The sequence below is a fragment of the Macrobrachium nipponense genome, chromosome 29 (genome assembly GCF_015104395.2).
Source record: "Macrobrachium nipponense isolate FS-2020 chromosome 29, ASM1510439v2, whole genome shotgun sequence".
Lineage (NCBI taxonomy): Eukaryota > Metazoa > Arthropoda > Malacostraca > Decapoda > Palaemonidae > Macrobrachium > Macrobrachium nipponense.
The window spans coordinates 4,607,448-4,619,758 of record NC_061092.1 but is presented as its reverse complement, the minus strand read 5'-3'; the positions used below and the strand labels follow the sequence as shown (position 1 = coordinate 4,619,758).

Genomic DNA, 12,311 nt, shown 5'->3' with positions numbered 1-12,311 from the left:
CGAGGCCTCTTGGCCCTCTATAACTATTAAACAGTGGAATAGTCGCCCTTGATGTTGATTGATTGACTTTATACGTAAATCTGTCGAAGCAATCGCCGTGGGCACAGCCTTCATTGGCTATGCTGCTTCATTCAAGAGCGTCCACGAAGCTAACCAGGATGCTATCACGGAAGTGAACCAGGAGATCATATTTTTACCTTTCTCTTTTTTTTCTCTCTTTGTTCTTGCCTGTTCTGTTCGGATACAGGTTTATCTCCTGTATCGTTCTGCTCAGTTCGGAGACATATTTTCTCCTCCGCCCCCTTTCTTTAAAGCTGCCCTGTTCGAAGACGGATTTCCTCGCTTTTATTCTTCTTTGCTCGAAAAGAGTGTCCCCCTTTTCATTCTGTTGTGCCCGCAGAAAGATTTTCTCACCTTTTTATCTGTTGGAAGGTAGGTTTCGAAGACTGATATTCCCTTTTTAATCATTGTTCTGTGCTGCTGATGGGCATTTTCTTGTTATACCTTTTCAGGTATTTTTTTTCTTGAGCAGCGAAGTACTGGAACCTCCTTCCTTCGTCCCTAAAAAGGCAAAATATCCTGTCGCAATCGACGTGAGAAAATGTTTGATATTTTCGTCCACAAGAGAAAACGCCAGTAACAAAACCAAGCATCAGCATCGGAGAGCGTTAAGCTTAAAAGATAAATAAGCTGGTAATGGAATGGAATGTAAAATCTAGGCCAAATTTCAAGCCCTGCGACCTATGAGGTCGTTCATCGCTGAAAGTGAAATTGAGAGTAAAAGGCTTCTAAAGGTGCAATAGGAGGAAGATCTCGCTCGCAGTAGCACTATGAAACGATTGGTAGGAGAGGGTAGAAAGTAAGATGGAAGAAAGAATATGAATGGAAGTACAGTAAATAGGAATGAAAGAGGTTGCAGGTAAGGGCCGACGGGACGCTGTAAAGAACCTCCAGTAAATTCCTACAGTGCGCCCTACCTCTGTAATGCCGCGGAAACCCCACAGCCGTATTTTAATTAGCACGTCACTTCAAACTCTGCCCAGTTCTTTCTGACCTGCCTCATTTCGCAAGATCCAGGTTTCGATGCCATTCATTCCCACGTTATTCCCCGTTATCATAAATTTCGTTTGATGACGGTCGTAAATGCCGTTTTAATGAAATAATGACACTCGCGCGCCCACGGAAATGGCTACCTGAGATTGCCTTTCTTATGCGGGAGTCTTAATTAATTGCACGTCTCTCGGGAGAGCTGAATTTCTCTCCTTTATCTAACCTCGGGGGACGATTAAGTTGTTACCGAGTGAGCGGACTGAGAATGAGAGCAGTTTTATTGTATTATTGTTATTGTTGTTCTTGTTCTCTGTGCTTTGATTTGGATGAACCGGTGAACTATAAATGCCACTGGTTGGGAGGAGGTTGTGTTCACCAATGTCTGTCTGAGTGTATGTTAACAGGTACACCCAAGAATGGTGAGACGGATCTTGATGAACGTGAGTGAAAACACTCACTTGGTGATTGTTGTTGTCACACCCAAGGCCAATCAGGGGACTGCATCATGTTTTGTTCCTGTTATATACAAGTGAAACCAAGGAACAAAGGTGCGCTTAATAGGTTGCTAAATTTTAAGTGAACGCAAAATGTACCATTTTTACCAACGTTCATACCTCCCATTGCAACTGTTCAATCTTAAAGAGTTACTGTCCGCTCAGATGTTCTGGAAGTCTGACATTAGTAAAACATTCATACAGTGTACTCTTGTATTGACTGGAAAATTAACGGCTGATTTTATGTATGGTTACTGCTTTTCAGTCAAGGTGTTCATTTCATGAATCGGAAAGGAAGTGAATTAAGTTCTTGACATTTATTTAAACCAACACACCAAAGATGTACGGACATAACACAAGAGGAAATCTTAGCTCTCCAAAGACTGTTGGATGCTGAGATGTCCGAAAGGCCGCTGCCTGTTTGTATACACCATGAGCTCATCCAGTACAAACACGGCCAATCAACACATCTGTATTCACAAAACAAATCTACTCATCTCAGGAAGACTGTCACATTACACCAAGAGAAAGGAATTGCCACTTTTTAAACTTCTAATAAGACCCATTATATTTCCAGCATCCAGTAATATCTGACTCGTCAAGTTATGGAATCACTTTTTAATCAATGTAGTAAAACCATATCTGAGTTTATTATGGTCTAACGAAACCAGTAATATTTCTAGCCGAGGAACTGATAAGCCTTCAGCCTATGGAATTACTTTTATTAATTAATCTGATGAGCTCCATATTTCCAGCAACGAAGGCCTTTGTAACTCCTTCCCAAAACACTACATCTTAAAGATTCCAGTGAGACTCATGGGATTTCCAGCATCCAGGGATTCTAGAAACGTCAGAACCAAAGGAATAGGTTTTTAATAAAAGCAATATTGCCAGAGTTTAGGATGGGAACGGGGTCTTTTAACCCCCGACCCATTAAAGTATTCTTCCAGGGAACTAATAAGACCAATGATGTTTCCAGCAACGAAGACCATTGTAGATACGTCCAGCATCCAGGAATTTTGGAAACTCAGAAGCAATGGAATTGTTCTATAATGAATCTAATAGAAGCAATATTTCCAGAAGTTGGGGTAAGGGGACTTTTAACTCCTTACCCCAGAAGAAGGTATTCTTCCAGGGAATCTAATAAGACCAATGATATTTCCAGCAGCCAGGGGGTTGATGGGCGGACCTCTGGAACCTCTACTGCATTTCTACCTACCTCCACCACCACCACCACCACCTCCCCCATTCACCCCTCCCGTCTACCCCCCTGTCGTTCTGAGAGTGAACAGCTGCTCGCTAGGCTCAGGTGAGGCTTCGTCTTGACCATGTGTATGCCTTGTCTGTCTGTCTGTCTGTCTTGTCTCTGTCTTGTCTGTCCGTCCGTCCGTTTTCTGTCTTCATGTGCATCTTAGGCGTCGATAGGGGTGTGTAATAATGGTTAGTGGTGAAAACACAGGAGCGGAACTGTTGTGTTCCTCGTTGTTTGTCACAATGCTACTCACTAGATGTTTGCATTTATGCATGTTTGTTTATTCATTTCCCTTATTTAGGGATTTTATTGTTTATTTTATTTATTTTATTTTATACGTTGGCACTGCACTAACCCAGCCGGAGGGGTCCTTTTGTGTGTGTGTGCGTGTGCGTGTGTATTTTGCATGCATCCCCCGATGTAATCGTAGATACCCAACACACAGGTACAAATCACTTGACATATTGCACTTGATGGATTGCCTGCGCATGCGCACATCCGTCCACGCAAGCCCTGATGGCTTCAACATCCTGGTTTACCTGTTTATGTTCTCGCCGGGTGTCAGCTGTCGCCATTCATATGCATGTACTGGAGGACACTCACAGGTTCCTCCTCGTCACATTCCCTGCCGTGTGGAAATGTCCACCACTGCACTTCTGTACAGACTAGGTGATCTTCTCAGATATTCATTGTGTACATACTTCATCGTCTTCTAACTTTTCGTTTTGTACTGACTTCTTCACTGTCATCTCACTGTCATCTCAAATAATAATTATGCACAGACTTCATTATCTTCTAAAATATTCATTCTGTACAGACTTCATTGTCACAAATATAATTATGCACAGACTTCATTATCTTCTAAAATATTCGTTCTGTACAGACTTCATCGCCTTCTAAAATATGCGTTCTGTACAGGCTTCATAATCTTCTAAAATATTAATTCTGTACAGACCTCTTCACTATCATCTCAAATATTAATTCTGCACAGACTTCATCTCCTAAAGTATTAATTCGGTACAGACATCATTACTGTCTCAAATATTACTTCTGCACAGACATTATCCTCTAAAATACCAATGAATTCAGACCAGGACACGTGATTGCATGCATCCAAGGGAGGTGGATCTAAACAGGTCACAAACACCAACAGACGTTGCAGAAGTTGCATGTTTCTGCTCTGGAAAGTGGTGGAGCATTTGCCTGGATATCATTCACGGATCATACTCGTTTTGTCCCGAACTCGTGCTTCTCAGGACTTCAGGAATTGCATGATGAGGCTGGTTTCGGGAGTGAGAGGTTCGTGGCCCTAGGGAGGTGTGGAGTATTGCCACACCTCTCCGAGGAATTTCGTACACTTGGAATCGAGTTTCATGCTTTCAGTTTTTGCCACCAACCAAGTCTCATTTCACTTGATCAGTGACCAGTTGTAATATATTTTTTTACCACCAGCCAAGTCTTATTTCACTTGATCAGTGACCAGTCGTAATTTTTTTTACTACCGACCAAGTCTTATTTCACTTGACTAGTGACCAGTTGTAATTGTTTGCCTTTAAAATCACGTCTCCTATTTCACTTCGTCCCATTTCACCGGTCAGTGTGACCAGTTTGCCATTCAAGTAATGACCGCTCATACAACTGGTCAGTGTGACGTTGATGACCAAACGAGATACGATCGTAGCTCGTTCCAAAAGGAACTTTCTCAATTTAAGATTATTAGGGGCATGATAAAGACCAAGATAGTTTTGCATGAATCATTGGGGCTGGTGACCTTTCACTTCACGTAATTGTATTTGTGCAGGCAACACTTTTCTCTGCTTGCTAAATTGTAGATGGGAGAGCATATTACACGAGATATCTTAAAGAAAGTTAAACCTGTCTTAGTGTTTTAGGTACATTACAAACCTGTTTTAGTGTTTTAGGTGCATCATAATTAATTTGCATGTCACGTTTGTATGTAACTCCACAGTTTTGTCCTATGTAAAATATGTATTGTAACTTGAATCAACTGTTGGTATTTAACTATATTGTAAAGTGAATTAACACGTTATATGTAAATGGGCTTTTAACCTGGTTTATATAATGTGTGTCTTGTATACATAAGTAACCCTTGTTAGATGTTAATATAAGTTTTATTACAGAGTAAAAGAAAAAATATTTGTAGCTTAGAAAAATCTTTTACTTACTATGCATTGTATCTGCACAGTCAAAAGAATGTAGTTGCTAGGATGAAAAAGGTAAGTGTACTTTAATAGTTTGAGTTATTCGTACAAAAAAAAAACCGTTGCATCTGATAAAGTTATGGTAAAAATCCGTTTTATACATATCTTTAATCATGTAATCACAAGCGGTATTTGCATGACTTAACATTTGCTTTTAAGAGTATTGGATGTTACAAAAAATCAGGTGGTTTTTTCTTGTTTTATTGTTTTGTATTATTTTATAAAAGTTTAGTGGAGTGTATATATATATATCTATATATATATATATATATATATATATATATATATATATATATATATATATTTACCGTACAAACGGTTATAAATTTTGATGTTCTTTCTGGCTGTTACATGGTAATACTAATACTGCTATTAATAATAACTTTATTAGTATTATAGTATTATCAAGGTATTTTTAAAACTACGGTAAACAGAATTTTCAAGAATGTACTTATTATTATTATTATTATTATTATTATTATTATTATTATATTATTATTATTATTATTATTATTATTATTATTTCAACTTTTTTATCCCGATGCATTTTGAAAAAAAAATAGTTAGTAGGTTTCACTCTCCATTATTATTATTATTATTATTATTATTATTATTATTATTATTATTATTATTATTATTATTGTTATTATTATTATTATTAGTATTATTATTATTATTATTATTATTATTATTATTATTAATAGTGCAACTAGGACTTCTGCCCGTGACATTTTCTTTGAAAGAGATTTCCCTTCGTTTTTACAATGGCCCGGACTTCATAACTACGTAATTATATGGTTTATCATGAAAGGATTTTTCCTGTATCATTGCACGAGGTTATTCCAATTCAAAGGTTACAGTACTGCGCTGTTCAGTCTCTTAGGCGGAAATGAAAGAAAATCAGTCAGAAAGTGGCAACGAAAGAAAACGAGTGTGCAAGTGTTGAAGGTAAAAAATGGGTCTGTAAGTGGTAATTAAAGAAAATGGGTCTAAAAAGTGTTTATGAAAGAAAATGGGTCTGTATTCGTTAAAGAAAGAAAAGGGTTTTGTAAGTGGTTGCCCAATGTGACGTATACAACAAGTGAATCGTATTTCAAAAAAAGTATCGAGTTTCTGTAGGACTTATTATTAAAAATTTAAATCCATTATAAAAGAGTCACTGTGTATTACTGTCAACAGTATCTTGATTTGGGCAATAATGAATTTTTTAAGTGATGATTACCCTATGAATGAAAAGTAAATTTAGGGAGATACTTTTCATCGATAACATTCACAGATAATGGTACAATGACTGTTTTGCTTAGTGGAATGGAATCCGTAGGTACTTAATAGAACTTAATAACTGACATTGTTATGTTACATTGCAAGTTCATACAACTATATATATATATAATAATATAATATATATATATAGATTATATATAAAAAATCTTGTCACTGGAAATGTCGTAATGGTATAGACAAAAGATTTTTTCTGATTTTTTAAATTTTTTGTAGGTTTCTGTACCATCGTGACTTCCCTGTTCATGGCTTTAATCACTACCTTTATAGCAGTTTGACCTTGACTCTCTCTCTCTCTCTCTCTCTCTCTCTCTCTTCTCTCTCTATCTCTCTCTTCTCTCGTCCGCCTCTCTTCCTTCCGCTCTCTCTCTCTTACACACACACACAAACACACACACACATGTATAGTATTATATATATATATATATATATAGATATATATAATATATATATATTATAATATATATATATTAATATATTTATTATAAATATATTATATAATAATATAATCTATTTATTATAATATTTTTAATGTATCTCGTGTCCTGTGTATTAACCAATCTCCTAGAACAATAAGGGATAAAAATGAAGAAATACAACAGTAAAAAAAAAAGAGGAAAAAACCTGGATAATACATTTTTTGTTCTTAAGCAGGGGTAATTGTCTTCCAAATGATCTCATTTACAACGCGCGGCGTCGCAAGGTCTCCTCAGGCGGATCTACTGGTGACTTGACAGTTGAAAAAGGGCATCGCTACCCGCCTTGAGGAAGTGTCACGTAATTGTACGTAGATTGCGCTAGTCTAAAACATCCGCTTGGCCGGATATGCCAAGGGCTCGACAAACGCTTGCGCGCTTGCGTATAACGCCGCAGACAGACAGGGAGGCAGACAGTCTGACAGGCGTATATCATACTCTAAAGCCCAGACAAGTTTGTCACGAAAAGTTAAGACGAAATACAAGTAGATTTTTACACTTAGTTTGGCTTAATATGCCGTTGCTCTTGATAAATGAACTTGTTTTATCAATTCTTTTCCTTCTCTCCCGTCGTTTTCCTTTATCCCAGTGATACATTCTTTTGATACAGAAAACTGGATGTTCTCATTAGTCATTTGTACGACTACAATGGCTCTCTCCATAATGACGAAGTTTAGACCTGCTTTCTTTAATTTTTCATCCCCCAAAAGTTTACTTCACAATCGAAAGCTACAACCTCAGGCTTTTAGCCATTTAATCAAGCAATTAAGAGCAAATCATTTTTATATGGTGATTATTATTATATGACCAGGAAAAATAGTTGTTCGATGTGGGATAATACGTTTGCAATTATTCAGATAATCTGGTCAAATCTCGTGTAAAATCATTTTTTTTCCTAAGATTAGTCTTCTTCATATATTCAGCAAATTCTCCTGAAAAAAAAATCGAAGCATTAGAAAAATTCCGAGGCATATCTAATCGTTTATCGCGCTTCAAGGACCATCATTTTCCCAGGCCTGACGCAATCGTTCTATTTTAAGAACCGACTGAACAAAATACTATGCACGCTCTATGTTTACGCCTGAGAGGAAGAGTAGTGGGAATTTCATGAATGGGAGAAATCCGTGAATGGGTGGACGTATGTTATTGAATTCTTCGCGTTGCAGTCAACAAGACCCTGAAGATGCGTTTGTCTGATGTGGGTTTGAGGAATTTGACTCTCACGTGGTATTCTGGCTTGGGTCATATTAAAATGTCCAAAAGGGTAGAAATAAGGTGCACGAATATGGTCAATTATTTCCATAAATTTTTCTCTCTTGTATTATTAATTTTTTTAAAATTATTTTATCAGAAAAAGATCAAGAGAAACAAATGGATAAACTAGTAATATTTAACGATCAAATCATATTATAGTGGCGGTTATAGTAGTGTGTGTAGGAAATTTACTTATTTTCAACATGACTAGTCTGGCCTATCAGAGAGAGAGAGAGAGAGAGAGAGAGAGAGAGAGAGAGAGAGAGAGAGAGAGAGAGAGAGAGAGAGAGAGACACCCACCCCTTTTCTAAGACCTCTGACGTCATCACTGGAATGGGTATAGCCAATGAAACGATACACTGGTTTGATTGATTCTCTGATTGCTTGGCAGATATTCAGTTAATTAGGAATTATTGACTGTGTGAATTATTGATATTTAAGGCTTCAGCCATTGATGCTATAGCTTGCATAGAGAGTTAAAGGTTCAGGTGTCATATGACGTGAGACTTAAAAATAATTGGTGGAGAGGTTCGGTAAATCAATCTTTGAATTTAATCATTTTTAATAAACTTGGATATTCGACGAAGATACTGCTTTACTCTTAAGACAGAAAATGAGTTTATTATTATTATTATTATTATTATTATTATTATTATTATTATTATTTTATTATTATTATTATTATATTATTTTGCTCTATCACAGTCCTCCAATTCGACTGGGTGGTATTTATAGTGTGGGGTTCCGGGTTGCATCCTGCCTCCTTAGGAGTCCATCACTTTTCTTACTATGTGCGCCGTTTCTAGGATCACACTCTTCTGCATGAGTCCTGGAGCTACTTCAGCTCTAGTTTTTCTAGATTCCTTTTAAGGGATCTTGGATCGTGCTAGTGCTCCTATGATTATGGGTACGATTTCCACTGGCATATCCCATATCCTTCTTATGTCTATTTTCAGATCTTGATACTTATCCATTTTTTACCTCTCTTTCTCTTCAACTCTGGTGTGTCCCATGGTATTGCGACATCATGAGTGATACTTTTCTTCTTAACTTTGTCAATCAACGTCACGTCTGGTCTATTTGCACGTATCACCCTATCCGTTCTGATACCATAGTCCCAGAGGATCTTTGCCTGATCGTTTTCTATCACTCCTTCAGGTTGGTGCTCGTACAACTTATTACTGCAAGGTAGCTGGTGTTTCTTGCACAGGCTCCAGTGGAGGGCTTTTGCCATTGAATCATGCCTCTTTTGTACTTGTTCTGTGCAAGTGCCGGGCATTCGTTTGTTATGTGGTTTATGGTTTCATTTTTCGTATTGCACTTCCTACATATGGGAGAGATGTTATTTCCGTCTATCGTTCTTTGAACATATCTGGTTCTTAGGGCCTGATCTTGTGCCGCTGTTATCATTCCTTCTTTAGCTCTCCCCTCTGTAGCCATTGCCATGTGTCATCGCTGGCTAGTTCTTTAGTCTGTCTCATGTATTGTCCGTGCATTGGTTTGTTGTGCCAGTCCTCTGTTCTGTCTGTCATTCTCCTGTCTCTGTATATTTCTGGGTCTTCGTCTACTTTTATTAGTCCTTTCTTCCCTGCACTCTTTAGCTACTCGTCTTCACTGGTTTTCAGATATTGCCCAGTGCTCTGTTTTCGATGTGACGCAGTCCTCTATACATACTTAGTAGTCTCTCCCCCCTCCTTCCTTTCGTGTTATGTATAGTCTGTCCGTATTTGCTCTTGGGTGTAGTGCTTTGTGTATTGTCATATGTTCCTGGTTTTCTGATCCATGCTGCGGAGTTCTGCCTTCGTCCATTCCACTATTCCTGCGCTGTATCTGATTACTGGCACTGGCCATGTGTTTATGGCTTTTATCATATTTTCCGGCGTTGAGTTTTGACTTGAGTATCGCCTTGAGTCTCTGCATATATTCTTTCCTGATCGTGTCCTTATTATTATTATTATAATTATTATTATTATTATAATTCAAAATTTGCGCGCACTTATTTGGAACAAGCTTGCAAAACAAGATTTCCCGTCATAGTATGGTGTAAGTAGGAAAGAAGCATAGCGAATAAAGATAGCTAATAATTTTCTCCATTCGACATCTTTAATATCTCCTCCATCACCTCCTCCTCCTCCCTGTTGTGACGTCATTTGGGTACATCAACGAATAAATCAACTTTGTTTGTGAGCTTTCGTCTACTATTCTTCTTCTTCTTCTTCTTCTTCTTCTTCTTCTTCTTCTTCGAAGAGATTATCAGGGTTGATTTATGGGAGAAATTGTCTGCGATGCTGTTTACTGACACCTCTCTTGACAAGAGACCCATCAAAGGGTAAAGTCTGGCCTGTAAGGGATGCTAACCTTGCATGACCTCAGGCTGGGTTTTCTCACTGCGGGTGTTTCATTTTTAAAAGGTCCTATCTATTTATCTATCTATCTATGTTTGTATTGTGTGTGTATGCATGTATAATATATATGTATGCATATATGTATATATATATATATATTTATATATTATATATATATATCTATAGTATATATGCATTTTTATATACATAGTATATATGCATTTATATATACATATATAATAAAATATATAATATATATTATATATATATATATATTTATTCTTTTTAGAGATAAGATATATTATAATATATATATATATATATATATATATATATATATATATATATAATGATTGATTTTGAAATTCTAATTCATTCATACATTTACCGTGACTGATTGATTGTCTGTTTGGTAATGCGATCGTTTTGCTGCACAGTTGTTTTTTTCTTCGGTGTTATTAATTCTACGTTATATTTGATATACCGTTATTAACTTTTAAAATAAAATTCTGATTTTTTATGTATTAAGCTGTAGTTGATCATTTTCGTTGTATACACCTGTGTACAATCTGTCATTGAATTTCTATGTCGATGCTTCATTTGCTAATTCATTATGGTATGGGTTCTCTCCCTGTGGTTCATGAACGCAGGGGGAATTCAAGTCTGTTGAGAGAGAGAGAGAGAGAGAGAGAGAGAGAGAGAGAGAGAGAGAGAGAGAGAGAGAGAGAGAGAGATTTATTATGGTGTCATGATGAACTTTTTGATTACGTCATTGCAATTTAAACCAATCTGTTTTAGCCAACCTAGATTCGTTTTATACTGAATCACAATTGTTATAATTTATAACCATTATGCTATCACTGTCAGGTGAGCGGGCCAAGGGTTGATGGTGTGATATCTCAAGATGTGCACTTTGGTGCAGAAAGATGGAGAGAAATTTGCATTGCTGTACCTCTGCTTCTTGATTTCTCTTTAAATAAGAATTGAAATACCTCTGACTTGAGTCTATGATAGATGTTGGGTCCTCTTTTATGTGGGAAAAATTCTTAAGATACGAAGTTTCACCAAATGCAGCGATGGAATTATCTTAAGACAAGAATGTTATACTCCTTGGTGTCTATGTTATAAACCCAAATAAGTTCTTGTTTATGGTGTTTTGTGTGTAAATCAAGAACCAAATAATATCTGGTTTATTGTGTTTTATGCTGAAATTAAAAAACAAAATAATTCTTGATGTAATGCGTTCTATGTTGAAGTAGTTTTCATTAACTGTTTGAAGGTTTAAGTTACGAAAAGTGATAGATATAATTGTTGATCATTTGGTAAGACTTCTCCTCAATATATTACCCGAATAATTGTCCATCTTAGCTACGTCAAATCACAAGGGAATTGGTACGATTTTCCAGTAATTCATTAAATATTTTATACAGTTTAGCATTCTCTTTAAAGCCACAGGTTTCATATTAGAAAAAAATAAAAAGATAAATGACTGGATAAAAGAAACTGAGAACAGTTTATATTTTGGAAAAGACAAACACATTATTATAGTCACCGAAATTAAGGTTGGATTGGTCTCACTCATTACAGCATCGGCGTATATAAGCCTTGACCTATGACCTTTGTACTTCCGGATGCTTTTATATAGTTTTTCTTTTCGTAGTAATTACCAAATCCACGATACAGACAATGAATGGAATTGATCCTTGGCATTTTCCTCTCATTAAAATGTAATCTTAATTTAGGGGCCTTTTTTTTTTTAGTCATAGTTATTCCAAAGAGTATTAAACCGAACGTGATATTTACACCAACAAAAAACATCAGTAGTCTCCTTAAATGAGTGAAGTGGAATGTGCGGCATGCATTATGATTTGCATTCGCTTGTTTCTTTGCTTATTTTGACTTTGTTTCCTTGTTTGTTTGTTTGTTTGGAGGATTAG

General features: G+C 36.5%; 1 protein-coding gene across 1 annotated transcript in view; it reads left to right on the top strand.

Annotated features, from left to right (window-relative positions):
* The first annotated feature begins 2,446 nt into the window (after nucleotides 1–2,446).
* LOC135205996 (neuropilin-2-like) overlaps nucleotides 2,447–12,311 on the top strand; it is an 86,586-nt gene continuing 76,721 nt past the window's right edge. Inside the window, exon 1 of the mRNA XM_064237167.1 lies at nucleotides 2,447–2,853. Coding sequence (XP_064093237.1) covers nucleotides 2,447–2,853 — 407 coding nt within the window. The remainder of the gene's footprint in view (nucleotides 2,854–12,311) is intronic.